At 41.7% G+C, this 26119-nt stretch overlaps 1 protein-coding gene across 2 annotated transcripts in view; it reads right to left on the bottom strand.

Moving 5' to 3' along the window:
• Window positions 1–1796: 1796 nt before the first annotated feature.
• ece2a (endothelin converting enzyme 2a) overlaps window positions 1797–26119 on the bottom strand; it is a 107985-nt gene continuing 83662 nt past the window's right edge. For both annotated transcript variants that reach the window (XM_061731103.1, XM_061731104.1), the window contains exon 4: window positions 1797–2877. In XM_061731103.1, coding sequence (XP_061587087.1) covers window positions 2581–2877 — 297 coding nt within the window. In that variant the 3' untranslated portion in view covers window positions 1797–2580. The remainder of the gene's footprint in view (window positions 2878–26119) is intronic.

Here is a 26119-nt window from a genome sequence, read left to right on the forward strand (position 1 = left end):
ACACTGACATACTGACAGACTAAACACTTGCAGGTGTCACGCAATATGTCTAGACTTACCAGTTTGTCTTGCGTTAAAGCCATCTTCCTTGAAGCTAAATGACTCCGCAGGACTACAGGACCAGAGGCTGCTGAACTGACCTCAGAGGGCTTCGTTGGAATGTAAAATTGGTTTATAAATGATAAATGGTTCTTTTGTGAATTGAAATATAGCTGGAACTGATAACAGCACAGACAGAAAACAGAGACACAGATAGGAGGGGAATTATGATGAGTCATGGTTAACCTCATCTGTCCAAATGTTGTCAACTACAAGCCTGCCAAAGGCTGGCTCTTAATTGCTGTGTTTCTTCCACTGTCATAATTGTTGCGTTAATATCCTCAAAAACAGCTTGTAAGCGGCCGTTTCTAAAACTACAGCGGCCTCTCATAACAAATACCGAATACATCTCCTGTTTCAACTAGTTTCAAATATGATCCCACTTGATAATTCTTTCAAAATAAAATCCTAACATTCTATTGATCAGACGGGGAGAACCCGTCCCCCGCTTGAGAGGCAGCTTCAGTGTAGAGAGACCAAAGGCACAGGCTTGGGCTCTATATTGGTTGGGCACTAGAAAACTTTGTGCCTCAAGCCCCACAATACGGTTTGACGTATATATGCACGAAAATCAGTACACACCTGTATCATGTCGCAACTTAAAGAAAAGTCTCTTGGCGCCATGGCTGAAACCGAACAGGAAGTCGGCCATTTTGAATTAATCGTGTAATTTTGCCGCAATTTATGCCATTTCTTCGGCCACTTCTTCGCCCGAACCGTAACGTGCACCCAGGTGTGTTATACATCAACATGTGCATCTCGATCCTGTGGCGATGCGCATTACTTTTCTCAGTCAAAAGCGTTACCGTGGCGACGCTAGACGCCAAAAAGCGTGCCCCCCTTCATCTGATTGGTCCATATTTGATAGTTCCTACTTTCTGCCAGAACTTTTGAATGGTTTGACATAAAGAGTCATGGGTGGTTTCATCGGACTCGGTTTGGAGTCCTTAACCTTTATTGGTGAAAATTGCACGCGCGAGGGCCCGTTCATCGCTGCTTGCAGCTTTAATTTTTCTTATTTTTTTATTTTGTTAGTGGACTAATTTATTATTTCAATCTTATCTGAAAGCGTGATGCATCTGTTTCTGCAGCATCCTGGTCCACATGAGCAGGTTTGGCTGTTCCCAGCTTGGAAGAGGATTCATGCGTGGACATATTTTTGCAGATAACCTTGCTGGGACATTAACACTATCTTCTATTTCAGGACAAAAATTAATTATATTTTCCACCCTGATAAGCCTTGAGCTGCAGATTTTCATTTGAAATCATCGTAGTAACTGCTTTAGTAACTGCTTTACATTTGTTAACCAACTCTGCCATTAGCTACTTGGTCTATGTGGGGAAATAGCTTGCTTTTTTTTTCTGTTTTTCCTTTTTGGGAGGTTGCAATATGCACAGGAAAAGCTGCAGTTAGCCAATTCTGACAGTCCAAATTATTGTTCCCATTATCCATACATAAATCTGAAACCCTACATTACATTTACATTAACCTTGTAAAGGGTTTGTTGTGGACTATATAGTAGATGGGAAGCCAGTCAGTTTGATCCTTATGTCTCAGTTGTTGAGGTACCTTCATCCGTTTCTTCCTTGCTCCATGTAACAATGACTAACTACTGAGAAAGTAGCAAGAGCTTCCAGAATGGATTCAAATCATTTATTTTTTTAAAAACAGATTTTTTAAAAAACTGTTAATGCAATTTATAGAAAATACTTCCTGACATGAAAGTCTGTCATGACATAAAACAGTTTCTAACAAAGTAAAAATACACAATAAACACCTGTGTCACTTACATACACATTACTGTCCACTGGACCCATAAACGCACTCAAAATGTTTAGTCTTATCTTGTTCATACAAGATACATCTCTGCAGTAAAAACTGGTATAAAACCTTTCTGTTAAATTTTTTAGGGGAACATTTATATCCAGATTTTGAGTCACATGTCAGCTTTATCATCAATCACGTCCAGTATAAGTATGCAGGTGTGGTTGATACTGACTCTACATCTACTTTTACCTGAGAGGCGAGAGTCTTTCATTAAACTTGCCTTTTACACTTTAGTAAGTGTTACAGGCATTTATTTCCCCCCACTGTTTTTAAAGCTTTTATCCAAGTTTCTTTTTGGTTTCAATACCAACCAAAGGCACTTGGTTATCTAAAAAAGAAACTGAAATAGTTGATTAAATTAGGAAATAGAATACCTGGTAAAAATACATACTGGTATTAATTGCAGCTCTAACAGGGATTTCATTTCTTCACAAACCCTCAAAGTCACGTAAAAGATACACTGGGCTTCTTTGTTGACGAAGACACACATGACACATAATTGTTGTCTCCAGAAACCTAAAAACATTACATAATTATTGAAAAAACAGTCTTTTAAGGCTGAGAAGTTTGGTTCTTTGAACTTATTACTACAGTCTTGAGTCTGCATAAGAATGAAAGGTGAAGTCCTCCTGAGATCATTTTGTATATGTCGGTCATAAGTCAATACTGGACAGGAAGTCCTCCTTATCTTCAGCTGGAGTGGGAGTAACGCTCGCAGGTCCTAGTGAGGATTTGGTGTCCTCCAATAGCTTCCTTTCCAGAGCTGCATCTTCTGGGCTGAGCTCCTCTCCTTTGGTCATTACGTACACAAAATATTCAAAGCCTTCTCCATAACTGTGATGGTTAACTGACCAGTTGTACTCGTTGCGAGCGTAGAGGCGCTTCCTGAAGAAAGGCTGGGCAAAGGTAACAGAGATAAACCGACCTCCAGGTTTCAAGCAGCGACTAATCTATAGGAGAAACAAAGCAAAACATAGGGGAGAAGTATTAGGAGATACAGTATCACCAGTACTCGAGTTGTAAAAGAAAATCAGGGGGGATGGTGGATTTTATCATATGGGGACAGATAATTTGTGCTAATTACAAATAATATAATATATTACAAATAATAGCACTGACCAAAACACCTGCAGAAATACTGCAGGAATGACATAGCAGCAGTTAAATGCAGCCTTCTGTATCCACTGGGCTTACATCAAATACATCAAAACACCAAAATAAAGAACAGTTTTCTGAACTTATCAATATGACTCTGTCCTTCACAGGATAAGTAAAATGGATCACTGCAAAAACTCAAAATCTTAACAAGAATATTTGTCTTATTTCTACCTGTTTCAAGTAGATTTTCACTTGAAATAAGTAGAAAAATCTGCCAGTGGAAAAATATTTTTTGGCTTGTAATGAGAAGATAAATCTTGTCCCACTGGCAGATTTTCGTACTTATTTCAAGTGAAAGTTTACTTAAAACAGGTGAAAATTGTCAAATAAGTTATTTTTCTGGTGATGACTCTAAATGTTGAAATAGCAGTAAAAACCACATTCATTGATGAAATGACATAAGGGATGGAAAGGGGGGATGGCAGTTTTACAGTGGGGATGATTTTGACCGTTTTTATTTCAGGGGGGATGCCATCCCCCTCATCCCCCCTCAACTCACCCCTTACAGCGTTTTATTTAGCATAAAAGAGCAGCAGCAGCACAGCTCCTGCCATCCCTTCGTCAGACATTGTTTGAGAATGCTGCTCTTTAAGCAGCAATATTTCTATGCCAGATAAGTGCATATGCGCAGCCTGTAATTACCTTTAACACTTCCTTTTTCTTTCTTTCGTTTTTCTTTTAAATAAACAATTACCATGATATTTAGGAGTGGGTGTTACAACCATGTTGTACTTACAATAACTTTAAAGATGTCACATGGGAAAAGAAAGAAAAAAAAACACGAGTAAGATGCTCAAGCAGAAGTTGTCAACATGTTTTTTCTCTTTAGCTTATGTTAGATTTTTTTATTTATGTAATCATCTATTTCAAGGCCTCACAGCTTATAGCAGCACACAAGAACTTTAGAAATTATTAGCTCGAAGAGTCACCCTAAAGATGTGAAGGTTCAGTCACTTTCACAACTTTGTCCAAGTTTTAGTCTCCATCTCATGCTTGGTCACACTCTGGTTTTCTCTTTTATCCTTACTTTCTTCAGTCCCACCTGCTAACGATGCTAACAGAGCTAGCTTTACTATTGTTGATAATGGAGACAGTTATTATTGTGAGCGACACAGTGCCCTCGACTCATACGCAGTATTCACAAGTAACAACCAAGATGGGAGTCCAAGGATGGTTCTTGTTGCATCCCACCCAAGGAAAGTGTTCGATACATCAGTTATTCTCTCATGTCAGTAGTAGATGAAAGACTGGACTCCATAAATAAATAAATAAATAAAATACCAGAAAATTCTGGAAACAAACATTCCACTATGTGAAAACAGCAGGAAATGAAAAGAGATGAGTGGTTTCTACGGCAGGATAATGATCCTTATTGCAGTTCTGCTGTTCAAGTCTTAAACACCCAGAAATACATTCAAAAACCACTACCTGTCTATCTTTAACAAATTATCTGCCACTGTCATCTCTAAACTGGTACATGCATTAACTCAAGCTCCATCAGAAGAAACACTCAAGATATCGATCATTTAAGTCCAGATATCGCGGTGGGATAGCATGAAAACTGAAGGGTCCTTTCACATAGATAAGCTTTGCACGGATCCTGCACAAGCTGTTGAACCTCTGTGTGAGATAGACACGCACACACATGGACACAAAGTACAATACATACATGAGCATTTACACATATTAGGAAAAATTAAAGTAAAGCAAATGGTTTTACTGCGAATCCCATGAGCTCATTCCCATTGCTTACTGGTCAAATAAGTCTGTTGTCCATCAAGACCATCTCTTCTGCGAGGCGTCTTACTGGTTGTTTTGGTCCACACCTGAACTAATAACAAACTAAACAAACCACACCAAGCAGGAACATGAACTCCAGTTCATTTGAAATAGAGTGTATGTGTGAAAGTACTCTTAAAATAGCAACTAAATGTTTAACAAAATTGTATGTGCCTCACACTAAATATAAAATGCTATTTGAAATACAAACTGTGTTACACTGTGTTAGATCATAAACGTCACACACAGAGGGCACATGTGCAGTGAGGGGCCTCTCTGTGTGCTGCTATAGGTCCGTGGTCACTCGTGACTTCCATGAAAACAGACATGTAACAAGCAGGTAAAGTCAAGAAGCCATGACGGAGCCGTCGTGGTGGAGCAGCTCCACCTCCACGCTGTAAGGGTCTTCAGAAAGAGGAGTCGCTCTGAGCACGTGTATCCTGCTCTCCTCACATGATTCATATTCAGCAGCAAGCAGCCCGAACATTAATTATTAACTCTCTGCTGTGACATGGAAGAAAACCGAGGAGAAGAGCGGAGGACTTCTTTGATTTGAAATAAAATAAGTAATCGAATGCAAAGAAACAGGGATGTAAACGGCGCTCCAGTTGAGGAGGAGCTGAAATGAACAATTCATCAGTTAAATCATCTCTGCATTAAAAGCATATACTCGATCTATCTAACAAGGCAGGGGAAAATAGTGGTTTCTGATGTTACTTCAACTGCAGAAACATGTAAACCGCCAATTTTAGATAACAGCGCGTGACCAGAAAACACTGTGTCCAGAACAAAAACAGGTCCAAAATGTCTTCAGTGAAACCTTTGCTCAAACACCGAGAACTGATTTGTAGTATCAGTCAGTGTATGTAGCATTGTTACAACGAGTTCTGGTTCAAACATGGAAGTGGATCGGTATCAACGGCATAGCTGCTGTGTGGACTGGAGGTGAATCACAGAGAAGCGTAAAACACATTTTGGTGAGACGTACGCTACGGTGTGAGGACTTTTCCTCAGATCTTGGATCGTTTCCGGTGCTGCTCTCAGTCTTCGCCGTGCATTTGACTGGCTGATCTGTATCCTGCTGAAAATGTACAGCATCTCATGCAGAAAGAATGGACACACATCTTCCCAAGTTTCCGAGATTTTTTTTGAAGTTATCTCATATGTTTGTTTGTAAAAGCACAGACTGAAGACAATAATTACGCACAGATTTTATGTATTAATAATCGATAAAAAACACAGCTCTACAAACTGCAGCTAGTAAGTATTTCATATCATTTCTATTGTAAATCCTAAACGGTGAAAGCAAAAGGATTCCTGACTTGGACTTCAAATACAGGACAAAGTTCAACCTCTGCCCTCAGCCTTGCTAAATACCAAAGATGTAACTCCAGATTGAATTAACTTTCTTTGTGCATTGTTATCATGTTGCACTCAGTGGGCAGTTTTTGTGTTATTATATTATTATATAACATTTTCTTTTGTCTTATTTTAGTCATTAAGAATGTAAATTAAAGAACGTGTCAGATATCTTTGTATCAAAGCAAAAAAAAATAAATCAGTTCACACGGAGCCCTCCAGAGTTTTCACCGAATAGCAGTTAAGGTGCACCACCGACTTCCCCGCTTCAGTTATTATTCATTACGGTGACATGTAGTGTGCAGTTGTTGTACCTCTCCAGCGTACCGCCAGAGTCTTATGTCACAAGTGAGTGGAGGACTGAGTTCCCTGGAAGCCAAGGTGACACTCAGCGATGGCAGAGAAGTCATCTGCAACCACTGCAGGACTGTTAAACAGAGGCGGAGCAGGAAAATGCTCTTTACTTTTTGGCACAAAGGGGCACATTGTCACTCAGTGCGTCATATTTCTGAAACACACTTTGTGTTTGGAGGATGACCACCGATGCAAAATCTTTTGGCTTCATCTGACGGTAACTAAAATCACTACGGGGAAGCATAAGTGTACAGTAATGTGTTTAAATATGATGTACAGATGCTGTCTCACTGTGAGGATGAGGGGTGGTGGTGTGACCAATCCAGCCAATCCCAATCAAACAGGGCTATAGTGAGCTTCTTTCACAGGACTGAAAAAACCCACTGTTCACGCTCGTCTTAACTTACTGTACTGAAATGATTCCCCAACATACAACGTCCACAAACACACATCGACAGCAACAGACATCGCCTGTCCTGAATAATTCAGTGCACTGACACAAACTTGTACCTTAGTGACTTAACCTGTTCTGAATATTCTAAAATGAAGAGGAAATGTGAGATCGGGAGTTGGATTTCACTTAAGATACCCAGGAGATCCCACTGACTTAAATCTAAATTAAACCTTTAGATGGAATTTTCCACTTTTTGGTTCTCACGAAAAAAAGATTAAAGGGACAAGTTAGTTTACTCTGTGCTGAAAAGTACTTTGTTGTTTGCTGTTTCTCTGCAGCTTTATCTTTTGCAATAACATGAGCAGAAGTTTCACTGATGTTATTTCCACTTCCCGGTGATGTTTCTCAGAAAAGAACATTAGCCGAAGCTCTCAGGATGGCCATGTCCATCAGTCTGTTTGTTTCGGACGATGAATCTCACTGAACTTTCCTCAAACCCGATTTTAAGCCTGAGTATTACTCAACTGACCAGGCATAGATATGAAGCCAAAGTTGAGGAGACACGCTCTTGCATTTCCCTCCAAACTTTCATTGTTTTGCACTGAGCACAAGAGAAGCTCCACAATTTTATTGTACATTGTATTATGACGATAAAGGGCATCAATTCAATTCAATTCAAAAGCCAATGCAAGTAAACCCCCTGTTTAAATGACCAATTAAAAAAATAACCACTTAAAATGACCTGTCTATGGCTGTTTTTTCTTCTCTTATTAAAATTGTATTAAGAGACTTTAAGTCATGAATTATTATAGGCACTGCAATAACAACTGACAGGTGAGTTATTAAATGTATTTGCTGTACCCTCCCCTTCTTACTCATGTCTACCATTTCATTTCTAGGTGTAAAAGGTTGAGATGTGTTCCTTAAGTGGTAAACCTGAGGCTTCAAAACCAGAGTCCACAAACCAATAAATGATGAATGACATCACCAAGGTGATGTCAATGTTTTATATACCGTCTACTGTACACTAGACAGACTGACACCAACTCCTGTGTTAACAATAATAACTCCCAGAGGTGGCGGCACTCCTTTTGAAATTCTACCTGTTAGAGATGCAACCATGACCGGCTAGTGATGGGAATCAGAAGATTTTTCACTGATCGGCTGTAACTGCACCAGACAATACCGGTTGCTGAAATCGGCCCTCACAGGCTGATATTTTTCATTCAGAGCATGCATCATATCCACAGGCTTGACAATGATTTACTTACTGACTCACTCACTTACTTACTTATTCGTTTAGCTGTCAGTAAATGACTCACCTTAGGAGCACCAAATAATGAAAAAACCTTTTCTGTTTTTTTACTGAGTACAGAAGAGAAAAGAAAAGCAGTTTGTACAGCCTCTTAGGCAAATCTAACTCACGGGGGGAAAAAAAAGCCAAACATTTGAGACAACAAACGTGCTCAACACTGCTGAGCATGTGTTCTCAAAGTAACAAACATTAATACAATTCTAAAACATAAAAGCATCGCCCTGCTCCACCTTTTTTGAGATGTGCTGCTGCTATCAAATTAAAAATGCTCATGTGATATGTTGTTTATATTCTGTTGGAATTAAATGAGGGTTTATGAGATTCTGTATTTATTTAGATTTTATACAGCGTCCCAACCTTTTGGAGGCTGGTGTAGAACAATGACCTGAGAGTAAAACACAGCACCAGTCTTGGATCCAGCTCGAAACATTATTGTGTCACCGATCAATGCTAACAGAAGCCTTATTAAATTTACTGATAAACCACACTTACTTCATAATGAGCTGCAGCTGCCAACCGCAGCAAGTCTTATTTATAAAAGATTAGTGTTATAAAAATAAATACAGCTGCTCTGTCAACCACCTGAATTAATGTGTCCAACATAATCCAAACAGTCAAAGTATTGGGAGAAACAGATGAACTTGTTTGAACTTTTGAAATATTAACATTGTATATGTCAGCCCAAGTATCCGTCTGAACTTTCCTGCAATAATCAGAGAAGAGATAAGGTGTCAGTATGGGGACAGTGACATTTCATTTTCTCAGTTCTGTCTTTATCAAAGTGTGCCTCCGCAAATTTTCCTCTCACTGCTTTGATCATCTGTCCTCAATGGACCGCAATACTACAGCTCATCTTCCACGATCACTGGTCTCTGCTCTAAGAGCTCAGGTTGCCTGAAGATACTGTACATGAGATAACTGATTTTCCTGGTCAGACGAGGACAGAGGGGCGGGTGGTCAGCCCCGTGCCATTTCGCTCTGTCGGAAACTTCAGGTTACATCATTTGTGTTCATCTGAGATTGCAAAGGTAAACCTACGGTTGCTTAATTAATACGCAGTCGTACCTTTAAATTTTTTTTTCGCAAATTCAACAATCTATTAGTATTATTTCAACATCTTGATGCTGCTGGAATAAAAATAAATAAAAATAGGAAATTGGACTAGAGGCTCTTATGGTGCAAACTGTATTCAGTTCTAACTCAAAACTGCTTTGATTCACGTTGTTTTGGTCCCTAATCACCATTACTATTTAATAACAGTTGTGTACCATGGCCTCAAAATGGGACGTACTGACTGATCTCTGGCTGCTTCACACTCAGCTGCAAACTTCTCCAGTGACTGACTGGAGGTGTCCACTCGGTGAAGCCAAGAGGACCACTTTATTACAAAAAAAGCATGCAATCAGACAAGCAGTCAAGATGCAATCCAAAGCCAACCAAACTGGATTGGTCAGGAGCTGAACGGCCCATATCAAGGAGGCTGTCATCTCGAAAAAGCGAGTCCGTATTAAACTCCCCAGCTTCTGTTTCCATTACACAACACGTATCAGTCAGGATGAGAAGGATGATCCTAAGTATCCTTTCCATCACTGGACTATATCCTTAGTATAGGTCAACAGAGTGTTGACAAAGCATTACTTCCCCCTCCTTAGAGATGTGATGGTTTTCCAGAAAGTGTCCAAGGCTGACCAGCAGTCTTGTTCCATAGCCTCTACAAACCTCTATCACATTCAAGGTTTGATTACACTGCTCCCTGAGTAGCTTTCCATTTGGCCTGCCAGTACCTGTCAGCTGCCTCTGAGGTTCCACACGCCAGCAAATTGCTACAAACTGTCACTGTGAGTCATGTGATGCCAGACACACAGGTGTCCTTCAGCCGAGGAAGAAACATATGACAGATAATTATGGTTCCCAGAAATGTAAAATTGTTACATACATTCAAACGTCAAACAAAAAAAGAAAAACCACCATACAGCCGCCACTGAGACTCCCATAATTCCCAGACAATGTTTCAGATGTTCAAATGAACACAAAGGAAATCAGAGTTATGCCTAATTTACTATTTAGAACAACAAAACAAGCATTTTGTCCTGTAAAGGTCACAATGTGCAAGAAGATCCACTATTCAACTGTTTCACAACTTCCAAACAAGAAGAATAAAATGTTTCTAAAGCCATTTCTGGATTCAGAGAGTCCTGACTACAGACTACTAGTATGATTATGAAAAAGATGTGGGTGATAGATATAGAAAGAAGTTATATCAAACCATAAAAAGACGATTCACGTTAATTTGTTAAGATAATAATAAAAAAGTCAGAACACAGCCAACAAAGCAACAAGGCTATGCACAAGAAGAACCAATCAACTCACTATCTTCAACATGAGAGAACAAACACAATAAAGACAAAACTAAAGTTAAAAGTCTAGGAAAAATATAGACATTAAAAGAAAATTTTACTATATACAGCCCTTAGACCATAATGTTACTGATTGTGTTTGAATGTGAGCAATGTAGGTTACAACGGGCAAAACACAAGTAATTCAAGAAAAAAAAGTTATTTTTCATAATTGTTGTATGCTTTCCAAAAATCTATCAAATTTAAAAGCATTTGACTTACTTAAAAAAAAAAAAAAAAAAAAAAAAACCTGTGCAATCCGACTTGTTGATGGAAATGCAAGCATGGGGGAGGACACATGAGGGGGGAGCAGAGGTGGAGGCGGCACTTTGTGAGACTGCGCTGCGCACCCACTCCACTGTGGGTGAAGCGGAGACGATCAATATGTAGACACAACAACAAAGTGCTATCTCTGGAAGGTATACCTGCACGGACCACTGCTACACCCACAGACGCGCACAAAACACAACCCCACACAGATCCTAGTTTCATACAACTATGCAGCTTTCAAATGTGCACGAGCAAACATTCTTGAAGTTGGGCAAAGTAAAAAAGAAGGGAGGCGTTGCACTTTTTTATTTAGGTCATATTTTAATATCATAATTTATAGATTCTCTTCCATCATCTCTGAACTTGTTTACTGGTATCACGTAGCTCTGCAGACCCTCGCACGGCAGCGTCCCTCTCCTTGAAGAAATGGGCATCTGAAATCAACTGCCGCCTGCAGCCAAACATGTGGAAGGCAAAAACGTGGAAATGTGTTGAGGAGACAAAGAACTGGAGATGGACTGGGTGAAACTAACACGTAAAAAAAGGAAAAAAGTGAATCTAAAGATGTGGGTTTCCTCTCAAAGAAAACCAGCTCTTCTATTCCTCTCTCCAAAGCCTACTTTGCTTCTTTCATCCATTCATCAGTCCATTCATCAATGCAATATGGCGCCATCTGCCCTGAAGACGCTTCATTTTGTGCACATGCAAGTATAGATATACCCACAATTGAGTGGGCTGTTGCTGGACAAAGCAAAGTATCTTTCTCAGGAACAGGTTTGAAATCAAAAATGAAAATTAAGTACAAAACAGTACAATTTACAGTGCAGAAAAAACCCTAATCTATGCAGAACCATATTCCCACCAGAGGACATTACTTGGAGAAGTGACGAGTAACACAAAAAACGTGAGAGGCTTGGATTCCCTCCCTCACTCCCCCTCCCGCCCCCTTGCTGCCTCTATTTTCCCCACCAACCTTTCCTCCTATGAATTTCCTCTCCTCACCTCATTTCCTTCACACACTGACTATATAGATAAATTATACATTAGAAAGGTATGCTTCTTTTCCTCCACAACTATTCAATGTTGCCCTGCTTAAGCAAAAAATGCTTGTTTAAGTTACTTGAGTGCATGTAAAGCTTGTGATGCTTTGCTCGAGAGCAAACACAAGATCTGTGATGGCGATCTTGCAGCTTTGAGCACTACCTTAACTCTAAACTGCTATCTGAGAGTAGGCAGTGTCGGCTCGTGAAGACTGCTGTGAGGAGACAACAACAACAACTTGCCTTTCGTGTAAGCACACCCTCCCTCTTAACACCTAGGGTTGCCATGGGAACAAAAGTTTCTGGCTGGTCGCAGTAACATATGTAGGTCAGAATGGGCCACATGCGCTGCAAACAAAAGCGCCGAGCAGCACTGAAGCTTGTGCCTTCATCAGAAAATGGAAAGTTCAGCAAAGAACAGAGAACAGCTCGAACAACACAAAAGTATTATGAAGGTTTACTGAGGAAATACACATCGCTCCTTTAAGATTTCAGGCATTTTTAGTGTGCTGACAAGCAAAAGTCTTTCTCAGCATCTTGATGTTACTTTTGATGAATGCTAGAGTTCAAGACAGAGAAGGGATTACAATTTGTTATTGTTTTTTTTTAACAGTGATTGTATTTCTGAACTGGGTCACTGTTTACAAAGTGCAGAAGGCTGAAGGCTCCTGTGGTTGTCTCTTAATTTTGAACGATGCATTCACGTTAGGAGATGCAGTACTCGAGTATGTGTTGTGGGTCCGTGGAAGTGTGTGCACCTCTGTCTAAGTGATCAGCATTTTCACGTCGAGCTCCCACATTCTCCCCTCGTGGCAATCCAGCACACCAAGCTAAAATTAAAACCTCTCTTCATCAAAAATAACCGTCTCTTGCTTTTATCTCTCCTTCCTTCTTTATCTCTCCCACTCCCCCTCTCTGCCTCCTCATGCTTTCTGCTTTCCCTTCTCCACCAGGGACCAGAAGGAGGATTGCTTTAATTACTGAACTACTTTTCACACAAGTGGAGAAAGACAGAGACACGCTTCAGACACCCACACCCGCCCGCTGTCACGCTCCCACAACTCCCTTTCAGGAATACACTCCCCAATGTGTATGTGAACCGTTGCGCATGTTAAACTTTGCAAAGACTCTTTTAAACATGGCTGGTTACTACTTTATAGCGGTCACAGATTCAAAGCAGCATACTGGTGTAATAAGCTGAATTAATCAAGCAGTCTTTGTTATTGTTGGCTCATTATGATGGAAAAAAACCCCAAAACGATGCAGTGTGAGAAAAACCTTGTCCTGGATGTGAAAGTACAGAGTCAGCGAATATGTAATTGACAAACTCATTTTCCTTTCAAAAACAGATGAAAGAAAAACAAAAACTCTGAGGAATAAGAGCGGCAGAGAAACTAGAGCAAAACATGATAGTTTAATACAGTGGCACGTTTTGGCTTCAAAACAGTCAGAGTGAGAGGAGGAGGGGGATGCCCCCGTCCCCCCATTTTCTTTTGTTTTTCTTGCTCTATTTTGCATCCCCTTTTTCTTCACTCTGTATATCCGGTCAGTTTTTGAGGCACCAGTCACTTATCAAGCCTGCCAAACTCTTTCATGCACATGCATGTGCACATTCGTTTTACAGTTGATGAGTCTTCTTCTGCAAAGATTTTCAATCTGAAGCATCATCATTCAAGTAATTTATTCGTTCAGTGGGGACATTTCTATATCTGACAGTCAGACATGTGTGAAATACATGAGCTCGCACCAAGCAGTGCAAACTGTTTGGTTTGACTATTTGTTGTGATAAATGAACAATAATGACCAAGAACCTTGGTACAGGGATGGATCAGTACAGGCGGGCAGAAGGGACTGTGCTACATGAAAGAGTTGGAGGTCAATAAAACAACTTTTCATGATGGAAAAGAAGCTGCCTGCTTGTGGTATAAAATCACTGATATTGTTTTGTGGGCTTCCCTTCCTCTCATTGACGCCTCCATTCCCGCACTGGCTGTAGCTCGGATGGTGAATTCCCAGACGGCTCCAATTACTAAGCATGATAGATTTCCGTCGGCATCCTGTATTAGTTCAGCAAGTGAATTGGTGAATATCTTGGATGCATGTTTCAGTTGTACACACATAATAACCCCCCCCAAAAAAACAAAAAACAAACAAAAAACAAAAAAAACAACACAACAAATAAATCTCAAAAGAAAGTGTGTCAGGCATAAAAGCAACAACCCATCCTGATCAGATACTGACAGAAACTGCTGTGAAAAAGTCAGGTATTTAACATTGGATCACTTTTCTTCATGAATAAATCCCCAGATTTAATATTTTTGTCTTTATGCTTGTGTGGTTATACAGATCAGATTAAATTTTGAATATTCATGGCAAAATATAGACATTTCTAAATAGTTCACACATTATTAACCACCATTGCAACTAATACTTACAGTTTTGTGGATAATATCCCATCAGTATGCCCCACTTGGCAGCACTAGCAACTTACATCTTGCACAACAGCTAATATTTTACTACTTTATATAATTAACCACTTGTTTTTTTGCCACAGGATGCCAAACAGTAACACTAAATTCAATTAACACTGACACATATTGTGGATGGACCAAGAGCCAGAACAGAGAGAAGTACATCAGTAAATTGTGTTTTTGTCCTTTTAAAGAGGGAGCCGGAGATAAAGAGCTTGGCAGCAGCTGGAGAAGCAGGGAGACACAGCAAAAGAGGCAGAGCGAGATGTAGAAATGGGCCAGTGTGTCTGGCTGCTGATGGGGTCTCCCACGGGATGGGGGACGGGGCTGGCTGGACGAGGCTCCCACAACACACTAACACAGTCTACTCTGTTCAGTGGGCCACCAGCACATGGAAACCACTACATCTAATGTATTTCCATTTTTTTTAACAGATATCCAGGTTGGTTTTTTTTATCACCGATAGAGGTACACAGTCGAAAATCACTGCAACTGTTATTAAACTATCTAACTGACATCTGGACAAATCTGAACTTTTTTAATTTTAATGAAAATAAGTCTTTCATTTTGGTAAGTGTGATGTATTTGGCAACGCTGCTGGCACTCTTGGCCCTTCTGCTCCAGATTGTCGATCATTGTCAAATGTCTAGGTATAATATATGACAGCTGTTTAAAGTTGGATAAGCAGATAAGTGCAGTTGTACAATCAAGCTATTTTGAACCAACAGTGATTGCCAAGGTGGAGTATTATCTACTACTTGAAGATGTAAAAAGTTATTCAAAGTTTTATCACTTTCTCAACCGGACTACTCTCTGTCAGTTTAGATTAGTCTCCTTTGTGGCTTTTGCAAGAAGGCAGAAAGTGGTGACACATCTTTTACCTGGCAAACACAATAAATAAATAAATAAAAAGTGTGATCAGATAACTCTAGAGGAGGGAGGTTGTCATCCCTCTACTGGCTCCCTGTCTAACTGAATTGATCGTAAGATTTTACTGCTTACTTTTAAAGTTGTAAATGGACTGGCAGCATCTTATTAATGGGCTCTTCTTCACATACACGCACCTGAAAGGGCGCCACAGTCAACCAGCCAGTTGAGCTACAAGAACCAGATTAAAACACAGAGGTGAGTTTTTGCAGTGAATGCCCCAGATATGTTCAAAAGTTTCTTCTGCATACACACACCTCTCACACTTTAGAATTACCCTTTTAATTGATAGATCTGGTCGTTCCTTATCGCCCGTCTAGATCCCTTTTTAATTCTCTCCTCAGCCCCCAGATTTATGAACATCTGCACCTCAGAGTTGGATCACCAAATAGACTTTTGCGCTGCCATTGCCTCTCGGATAAAATGAGGAAGCTGCGAGTCGCTCTTGCGCTGATTCCCGCTTCCTGATTCAGACGTCTGACGGCCCCGCCCCCCGACCAATCGGTGGCCTGTAGTGTGATAACGTCAGATGCAGTCCGACTCAGCACGCTTAGAACCTCGGCAGAATAGTTACAGAAAAAGTATCTACTCGGCACGCCTCCACCCGCCTCCACCCATAGTGTAAAAGCGCAAAACGGGGGCGTGGCGAGTTGAGTCGCGCTGAGTAAGTACTAGTGTAAAAGCGCCATTAGATTATCCTCCAGTGCATCCATTGCATTAGTTAATGATTTTTATTTGTATAGCCGTGTATTGGACTGGTCACCTGTGTGATTTGTGTCATTGCTTTATGTGGATTATGCTGAAATATATTTAAACATAATCATTTATTTTGAATACCTTCTCATGTTAGACCTTTTTGTGTGAACTTGTGGTCTATGCCATTAAAAAGATGAGGAGCAAAGCTAACTCCAGCCTAAAAAGCTCAGCAAGTGAAACCAGATAACTTTATCAGAGACATCAGACTAACTTGTCAAAGCACTGTGTTTGGATGAAGGACACTGTTATGGTTACCCCAATATTTCTGTAATGGTTTCTTTTTTCTATCTCCAAGGACATTTTCAAGATAAAACTGCAGACCAATATTTCTAGGGTTTTTGCAATATGCATGTTGCACTGGACAGGCAACCAAGTGACTGCAAAGAGCATTAACTTCATTAGGAAGATTCTGCGCAGGGCAGGACTGCAGCAGATGTGGGAAGGCCAGTTTCCAGACCAAGAACAAAACAAATGCATAAAAATGATAAACCCTTGAGCCAGTTTGTTCATGAGGCTTAGTTGAAGGTAAAAGTTAAGGCTTGCTGTTTACCGTTCCGACCTTCACCTATTCTCCCGCACTGTGAGTTGTGACTAAATAATGAGATCACAGATACAAGCGGCTAAAATGAGTTTCCTCTGTAGGATGGCTGGACTGTCCCATAGAATTAGGGTGAGTCATGCATCTGGTAGGAACACAGAATTCAGTTCCTGCTCCTCCATGTTGAGAGGAGCCAGTTGGGCTTTTTCATTAGCTTTTTCAGTTGCAGTTTAGCAACAAATGATGGTCTGTTGCTCGGACAACATGATTTATTTGAGGTGGAGGGAATTCTAATAATTCACAACAACCACATTCGCAGATATGCTTCTTTAAACCTTTCAGGTAAGGTTGGCAAATGTTTTCAAGACCTAAACGTTAGAAACATACTTTAAACTGTAGTCCTCATATTGTCTAGTATCTATAGTATTAGCTTAGGAGAGCATTTCAGTTTTTTTCTCATTTCTCTCTGTGTTTACAACAACACAGATCTATTTTTTCTCCTAACATGCCAGCTCTTCACACCTAAGCAGGCTGAGAACTCATTAAGTGCTAAATAATAAAACCATCCTATAACAAGGCCTCCACTGTCTCATTACAGAAGAAGAACACCAGACAAGTGCCGGGGCCTTCACAGCCAGGAAGTGATGGCTGCAAAGGGTAAAGCCTGGATTATCGTTCTGCGCTACACCAACGCAGAGCACACGCCGTTGCCGTGACGCCGTCGTGAACCCTTCGGACTTCTCCATCACTCCATTTCACCGCGGTGCAGTACCCCCCGAGAGCGCTAAGGGCGTGCGTTCTTTTCCTGAATGGTTTATCCGACTCTTCCGGTCGAAGTGAATCAAAGAAATAAGGACAACTATTGTGCAAAAAAACAAAACAAAAAAAAATCACACACACACACGAAGAAAGGAGTGCTGAAAGTTAACGACTGCTTCACGAACCAGGGGCCTCATTTATAAAAGAGTGCGTACGATTCATACTAAAAGTGTATGTGCGCTCAAAAGCCGAAAATGGCGTGCGCACAAAAAAAATCCTCATTAATAAAACCGTGTGCACTTACATCTGCACGCAATGTTCTCTTTATAAATCACAGTCCACCTGGAAGGTTGCGCACGTGAATTCGCCTCATACCCCGCCCTCTACACGCCCACATTATACCATAAATGGTCAATGCAAAGTACTTCATGACTGTATTTGCATATAAATGAGCCTGCTGATCATGCGTAGCGCCTGCCTGCAGCCTGTTTCTGCTGCGCGTCAGGATGATTGAGACATGTGTCGAGCCAGGCCACCGTGCCACTAAATTTCACGAAGACCGAGATCGAGATGCTTGTGAGGTGGAGGCCAGGAAAACAACATTATTTGGTGGTCACAGTAGTGGCATCACTAGCAGAAAGAAAGCGAGTGAGTGGCAGCACGTCGTTGCTGCTGTAAATGCCATGAGTGCCACGGACAGATCTGTTGCAGAAATAAAAAAGAAGTGGTGCGATCTGAAGGTGGAGGCCAAGAGGAAAGTGGCACGGCACTTATTTGTTATGTCCTCAGTCACTCTACAGTTGTCGCGGTGGGTGACGAGGAGGTTCCCGGCACGGCGTGTCCTGCACCGCGGCTGCAGCACCAGCAGCACCAGAGCGTCCTGACTGACGCTGTGCTTCAAACACAGAGGGACACGATCAGCGCTATTATATTATAAGTCTGATATGTGATGTCATTAAAAGTATGACATGAATCTGGCTTCATTTCACCACCTCACGGCCTGCGTTGCCAGTTCCCCATATCTTCAAAATGTTCATGCGCTAGGATCAAAGTGTGCGTAAAGATACGCACATTTTCCTGTTACATTTTTTTTTTTAAATCCCAACCTTTGCGTAGAAGGTGGCGTGCGGGGTCTTCCGGCGGGATAGGATGGAGTAGACACGCGTTGGGTGTAGCTCCCTAAACTTATATTCATTTTCCATTTCAAACCCCATAGCCTTGTTTTTTTTCCTTTGCCAAGTGGATACAATTATCACCTCGAACACCTTGGTGCTGAATTATGGCCTCTAAACATCCTAAATCGGGCAAGAAAGAACATGCTACAAAGAACGACCCCGCACTGGAAAGCAGCAGCGAGCTTAACATGGCGTCCATAGCGTCCCTGCTGGAGGAACACCGAAGGGCGCTCTCCGCGGACTTCAAGGCTTCCATCTCCACACTCGAAACCAAACTGGACCGCATTCAAACTACGGTTTCTGATCACACTCAGTCGATTGCCTCACTTGAAGTAAATGCGAACGATCAAGATGGGCGCATACACAGCCTGGAATCGACGTGTGAAAAGCTACTGGAGAGCAACATCAAGCTTCAGGCCAAGCTCACGGACCTCGAGTCCCGCAGCCGCCGCAATAATATCCGGGTAATTGGCTTACCTGAGTCAATCGAAGGTCCTCGACCCTCCACCTTTTTCTCTGAGCTTCTGTCTGAGGTCTTTGGCGAGGGCTTTTTCGGATCTCCCCCGGAGTGCGACAGGGCGCACCGTACACTCTCCGCCAAGCCGCGTCCGGACCAGAGACCCAGAGCCGTGATCATCAGACTCCACAGGTTCCAACAGAAGGATCAGATCATCCGCGAAGCAAGAGCTAAGAGAGGGAAGCTCCAGTACCGCGGGACCCCCATTGCAATCTACGAGGATTACCCTCCTGAAATACTGGAGCAACGCAGAGAATACCAAGCGGTGATGTCTGAACTATATCAACTCGGATTTAAACCGGCGCTGCTTTTCCCGGCGAGGCTGAACATCACCCTGAATGATGGATCCAGGAAGAGGCTTTCCTCCGTGTCTGAGGCCAAGGACTTCATATCAGCCAACCGCCCGGGCTCCAACGCGTCCTCCTCCGGCTGACCGTCGCGGGAGCCTGGTAACATGCTGTATTTGTTTACTTTTTGACGTTATTAACGCGATGGTCCCTGTTGCCAGCAGGGGGGGCGCTAGCTCCACGCATAACCTCGATTTGGATGTTCTGTAATAGACTGCGCCTCCTCCCTGCTGAGACCTTTATTTCCACTTTATTTTCTCATTTTTTACACCTATAGGGATTCATTCTATTTGATTTAATTATTGGGCTGGTTGCTCTGGCCACGTAATGTTGCTTTTCATTGCACCAAGTGTTATTTATTTTTATTTTTCTCTCTTTTTCCTTTTCAATGGTTTTGTTCGACATGGATATTTCTGCATACAAGTTTAGAATTATCATCTTAATTACCATTACTTATCCACTGGGTCTTTTTGATATATTTGTTCTGGGTTCCACTGTTTAGATAGGGAATATGACCCCGGAAGAATAGTGTTAGTGTAATTACAAGTGTTAGTGTAATTACTGAGATTTGAGCTATAGAGCTTGATTTTGTCGTGTTTTTCGGGTTTAGCCTCAGGTATGGTCACATGGGTTTTTTTTTTTTTTTTTTGTTTTGTTTTGTTTTGTTTTTTTTCCCCTTTTTTCCCTCTCTTTTGTCAATCCCACTTACCCTTCTTTCTTACTCCCTCATCAGCTTCGTCTCATCACTCTGTCTTCACTTTCTCCCTCTTCTGCTATACAGTGGTTTCTCAGGCCATCTCCTCCTCAAAATATCTTTTAAATGGTTGCTATGACATCGTCAGGTAAAAGAATTCGTTTGATCTCCTGGAATACTAAGGGCTTGAACAATGCGGCTAAGATTGGTAAAGTGATGACACGGCTACAACATCTCAATGGCGACATCATTTTCCTACAGGAAACTCATCTTAAATCATCTGAGTTCCTTCGTATTAAAAAGGCATGGATGGGCCATTTCTTCCACTCACAATTCCTCCATAAAGCGAGAGGAGTGGCACTTATTATCCACAGAAACGTTAAATTTGAATTGACAAACTCGTTATTAGATCCCAACGGTCGTTATGTTATAGTTTCAGGCATTTTAGAGAACACGCCAGTAATTTTAGCCTCGGTCTATGCTCCCAACTGGGACGATGAACAGTTTTTTGTGAACTTTTTCACTAAAATCCCCAGTGCTGACAACCGTCGTATTATTATGGCAGGAGATTGGAACTTGGTTCAGAACGTGGGTCTCGACAGATCATCACCCACACAAACTACTCTCTCTAAATCAGCCAATGTAGTTTTACACTACGCATCACAATTAGGCCTCTCAGACCCCTGGAGATTTACTAACCCACAAAGTAAAGCTTTTTCTTTCTTCTCACACAGACACCACACTTTCTCACGAATTGACTTTTTTCTTCTGGACAACAATTTGCTACATCTAATCAACTCATGCGAATACCATCCTATAGCTGTCTCAGACCATGCTCCTACATCTGTCGACATCATTTTTTCTTCTGCTCCATCCTCCCCACCACTCTGGAAATTCAGTTCTGGTCTACTTTCAGATAGTGCATTTAGAGACTTTATCTCCACGCAGATTTCCTCTTACATTGACATAAATGACACCTCGGACGTTGGTAGTGGTGCTCTGTGGGAGGCACTTAAGGCCACTGTACGTGGGCAGGTCATTGCGTACGTTTCACATAAGAGGCGAGCAGAAAAGGCTAGGCTAACAGATATTCTCAACGAACTTCGCACACTTGATGGAGCATACTCCGTTTCCCCCTCCCCCCCTCTCTATAAAAAACGCCTCTTATTACTTTCAGAGCACGACCTTCTTATGACAGGCATCGTTGAGAGACAACTGAGACAATGCAGGCAACGCTTCTTTGAACAAGGTGACAAGGCTGGGAGGCTCCTAGCTCAACAAGCTCGTGCAGCCAATGCGTCCAGGCTAATCCCACAAATCAGATCGTCCAATGGCCAACTCACATCCAATCCTGCTGAAATTAATAGTTCTTTTTTGGAATTCTACACCAAACTCTATACTTCGGAATGTCCCTCAATCTCCACTATGACTCCCAACCCTCTTGACTTCTTAACGTACCCCAAAATTGACAAGGCCACCGCTAGTGGATTAGGCAGCCCAGTCTCTACCCTTGAGATACAAGAGGCAATTAAATCTATGCAAAATGGAAAATCCCCTGGACCCGATGGCTACACTGTTGAATTTTTCAAAGCGTACTCTTCTCATTTAGCCCCGATTTTAGCCAGGATGTACAATGACTCCTTTCAGAAGGGTCAATTACCAGAAACTCTGTCCATGGCATCTATATCCCTGCTCCTGAAGAAAGACAAAGACCCCACTTCCTGCAGCAGTTATAGACCGATTTCGTTGCTGAATGTGGACTGCAAAATACTGGCCAAAATACTGGCCCTTCGCCTTCAACGCGTATTGTCAGATATAATCTCGCCGGACCAAACAGGCTTTATGGTGGGGAGACACTCTTTTTTCAATACTAGGAGATTACTTAATATCATTTTCTCACCCTCCTCTATCACCCCTGAAATTGTAGTGACACTTGATGCTGAGAAGGCATTCGATAGGGTAGAATGGGGCTACCTATTTTTCATTTTAGAAAAATTCGGCTTTGATTCCCAATTTATTTCCTGGATTAAATTACTTTATGCCTCTCCAACTGCCTCTGTACACACTAATGGAATTCGTTCTCCGCCTTTCTCTCTCCAGCGTGGGACGCGCCAGGGCTGTCCTCTTTCGCCGCTCCTGTTCAATATAGCCATTGAACCCCTCGCTATCTGGCTCAGAACCCATGACAAGTTTGAGGGTATTAATCGCCACGGCATGATTCATAAGCTGTCTCTTTACGCTGACGACCTGCTGCTCATGATCTCCAATCCCATATCCTCTCTTCCCGCGATATTATCAATTTTAGATAGGTTTGGCCGCATATCAGGCTACAAACTAAACATCCATAAGAGCGAAGTATTTTTTTTAAATGACCTGGCAAAGGCACTTCCCCAATCCATATTCCCCTTTAAAATGGCCACGGAGGGGTTCAAGTACTTAGGGGTGTTTGTTACTAGCTCTTTTAAAGAACTGTTTCCAAAAAATTTCTTGCCATTACTTGACAAACTTAGAGCTGACGTGTCTAGGTGGGCCTCTCTCCCTCTCTCTCTTGCGGGTCGCGTCAACCTTGTCAAAATGATCGTCCTACCTAAATTTCTGTATCTTTTTCAACACATCCCTGTGTGTATCAATAAATCCTTTTTCACTGATCTTGATCAGCAGTTAAATGCGTTCATCTGGAACAAAAAACCTGCACGCATTAAAAGATTGTGTCTCCAACTCCCTAAATCAGAAGGGGGCCTTGCGCTCCCCAATTTTCGTAATTACTTTTTTGCCTCCAACATTAACAAGTTGCTATATTGGGCCAAATGTAAACCTTCAGAATCTTATCCCCCCTGGGTACATATTGAGTTGTCAACCTCTGCATCCCTACACTCTATTATATGCTCTCAGCTTCCTGTTGTGGCCCATAAAATTTCCAGCAATCCAATTGTTACTAACACCATTAAGATCTGGCTGCAATTCAGAAAACAACATGGACTACATAGAGCCTCGATTCACGCGCCAATTTTGAACAATCACTTATTCTCCCCATCGTCTACGGACCCCACCTTCCGCGTCTGGTCGAATAATGGTCTCACTACCTTAGATGACCTTTATGAGGATGGGATTTTCTCTTCTTTTAGGTCCCTGTCAGACAAATTTAAGTTACCCAACAGCCATCTTTTTCGCTTTTTCCAAATCAGGCACTTTATTCAAAAGCTGTTTCCTCATTTTCCTAATCGTCCTCCTGAATCAGAAATGGATAAGCTTCTCTCATTTGACCCTAACCAAAAACGCCTGATTTCTATTCTTTACAATCAGATTGGTTCCCTGAATCCAGATCCCTTGATACCTCTGAAGGAGCTCTGGGAGCGTGATCTAGATGACAACATTTCTGATAGCCAGTGGATCGATATTCTCAATTTAGTCCACTCATCATCTATTTGTGCCAGACACGGCTTACTGCAATGTAAGGTGCTCCATAGAGCTCACTTTACCAATGCTAGGCTTGCTAAAATTTTTCCGGATCGAAGCGATGCTTGCAACAGATGCAGTCAATCACCTGCTGACCATCTCCACATGTTTTGGTCCTGCTCAAGGCTGAATAAATTCTGGTCTGACATATTTGGCACAATTGATCAGGCCTTCAACACAAAAATAGAACCTAACCCCTTGACTGCATTATTTGGTCTTCCCCCAGCTGATAATATGCCCACCACTGTACGCCGTGTCATTGCCTTTACCACTTTGCTGGCTAGACGCTGTATCCTTCTCAAATGGAAACATGCCTCCCCCCAACACATGATCAATGGATACGAGATGTCTTACAATGCCTTCAGTTAGAAAAGTTAAGATTTTCATTGAAAGGATCCCTGAAATCTTTCCAGAATACCTGGGACCCCCTGTTAGTCCTTATAAGAGAACTTACTATCATTCCTGATGCTGACGAGGTCTCCTAGTTCTAGTCTTCTGGAGAACAGGTGACCCTTCCTCTTCCTTTCTATCTTCTGAAATTTCTTCCCATCTTGCTATACTAATTTCCCCTTCTTGTCTATGAAGCTATTTTTCTTTTTCCCCCTTTTTTTTTATTTATTTATTTATTTTATTTTATTTATTTTTATTATTATTATTTAACCAGTTTACTTATTCGCTTTCCCCCCTTTTTAACGTATGATTTTATTTTTATTAACTTAGTCATTTTATTATCTGTGGCTCAACATACCTAGGGGCGAGGGTGGGGGGTGGGGGGTGGCGGGAGTGGGTAAAAGCTCACTATAAAAATTGAAAAAATAATGTAAACAGGATTCGATGTGAAGATGGAGCACACCTCTTCTTTCCGTTTATTTTTCCTTTCTCAAGAGATTCCGATATATTGTGCTCCTTTTTTCTTTGTTTTTTTTTTCTTTTTGTTATTCACCGTTATTATTATCTAATTGTTTTCTCTGATCAGCAAGCACCTGTACTGTATATAGTAATGTTCTACTCGCTTTGTTGCTCTTGTTATTGTCGTTATCATTGTCCTGTTTACAATAAACAAATTTATAAAAAAAAAAAAGAAGGTGGCGTGCGCATCTTTCAAGCTCAGTTTTGTGCGCACGCAACCTTTATAAATTAGGCCCCAGAACCGGAAATGTGTTGCTACCAAGCGAAACAATCACAGCCCTCTCGGTCTGCATTGGGTCTGCGACCTCTTGACACGTAGTTACAATTTTTGGCAGGTGCGCCCCAGGCACGGCGTGGCGTGCGCCGTGGGGTACTCATTGCGGCGCAACCTGCGGCGCACGCTCGGCGAAGATTTAACACAGAACCATAATCCAGCCTTAACAAGTGATGGGCTGAATCTCAGCTAAGCATGGCTGTACTGTATGTAGGGGAGGAGAGAAACAACCGAAAGGTATGAAGGCATTGATGACTACAGAGAGCAAGCAGCACAAATTGTTGGTCAGAGATGTAGATTACAAAGAGGATGAAATGTTTTACCAAGGAAGAGAAGAAACCAATCATTTTCTTCCTTAAATATTGTTTTTTTGGTTTTAACAATCTTTGTAGGAAAAAAGACAAAATTTATCTCCCAGCAGAAATAGGTAACTGAGGAGTTTCAAGCTTATACGCTGTTGAAGTCATATGCAAACCACAGGAGTGATGGGCTGATCAGTAAATATGTCTGACGTATAGACAAGTTTATGAGCCGTTTCCGCTCTACTTCCTGAAGTCCTCCCGTCAATGCTATCCGCTTCCGTTCTGGCGGACTACCGTTGTGCAGAGTGCCGACATAGCTCTGACAAAGAGGAACTAAATGGATATTTCGCGGAAGAAAAGTGGTTCAGGAACGACGTGTGCGGGGGTTGGTTGGAAGAACTCGAGAAAGCACCTGAACACGTGGTCAGATAGAGAGTTCTACGACCACAAACCAGCTACGAGGAGGCAACGTCCATGCGCTCCGTTGTTTACTTTTTTTCAGAAGCCTGATACTGACTTCGGAATCAAGGACCTGGCTGAAGGTATTAAATCTAAAAAAACCACCGCGCAACATTTTTGTCTATTCACATCACTTTGTTGACAAAAAACCAACAAAGGATAATCCTTTCCCTGAGTTGTGGTTGGGTTATAATCGTTCTCCCCAGCCAACGAGGCGTAAACTCTCCCGGCGGACCGCTGCCTCCCCCCGGAGAAAGAAACACTTGAATCTGAGGGTAAGTTCAGCAACTTTAGCTATGAAGCTGACAATACTGTTAATTATGAAGAAGTTATCATACACTAACATTGCTACTGCTATTTTTCTTTGACTGCTTTACGGCATACGTCACTTCCCCCTCCTTCCCGATTTGTAGTCAAGACGAAAGTTGGGCGGGGCTCGGAGCTAAACGCGGAGTTGTTATCATGGCCGAAGCAACGAAAAATCTGAAGAAAATAAAAGTTTTATCAGATCCAGCGACTGGGATTGAGGAAGTGATGCAACTG

This window comes from Cololabis saira, chromosome 10 (genome assembly GCF_033807715.1).
Source record: "Cololabis saira isolate AMF1-May2022 chromosome 10, fColSai1.1, whole genome shotgun sequence".
Taxonomy (NCBI): domain Eukaryota; kingdom Metazoa; phylum Chordata; class Actinopteri; order Beloniformes; family Belonidae; genus Cololabis; species Cololabis saira.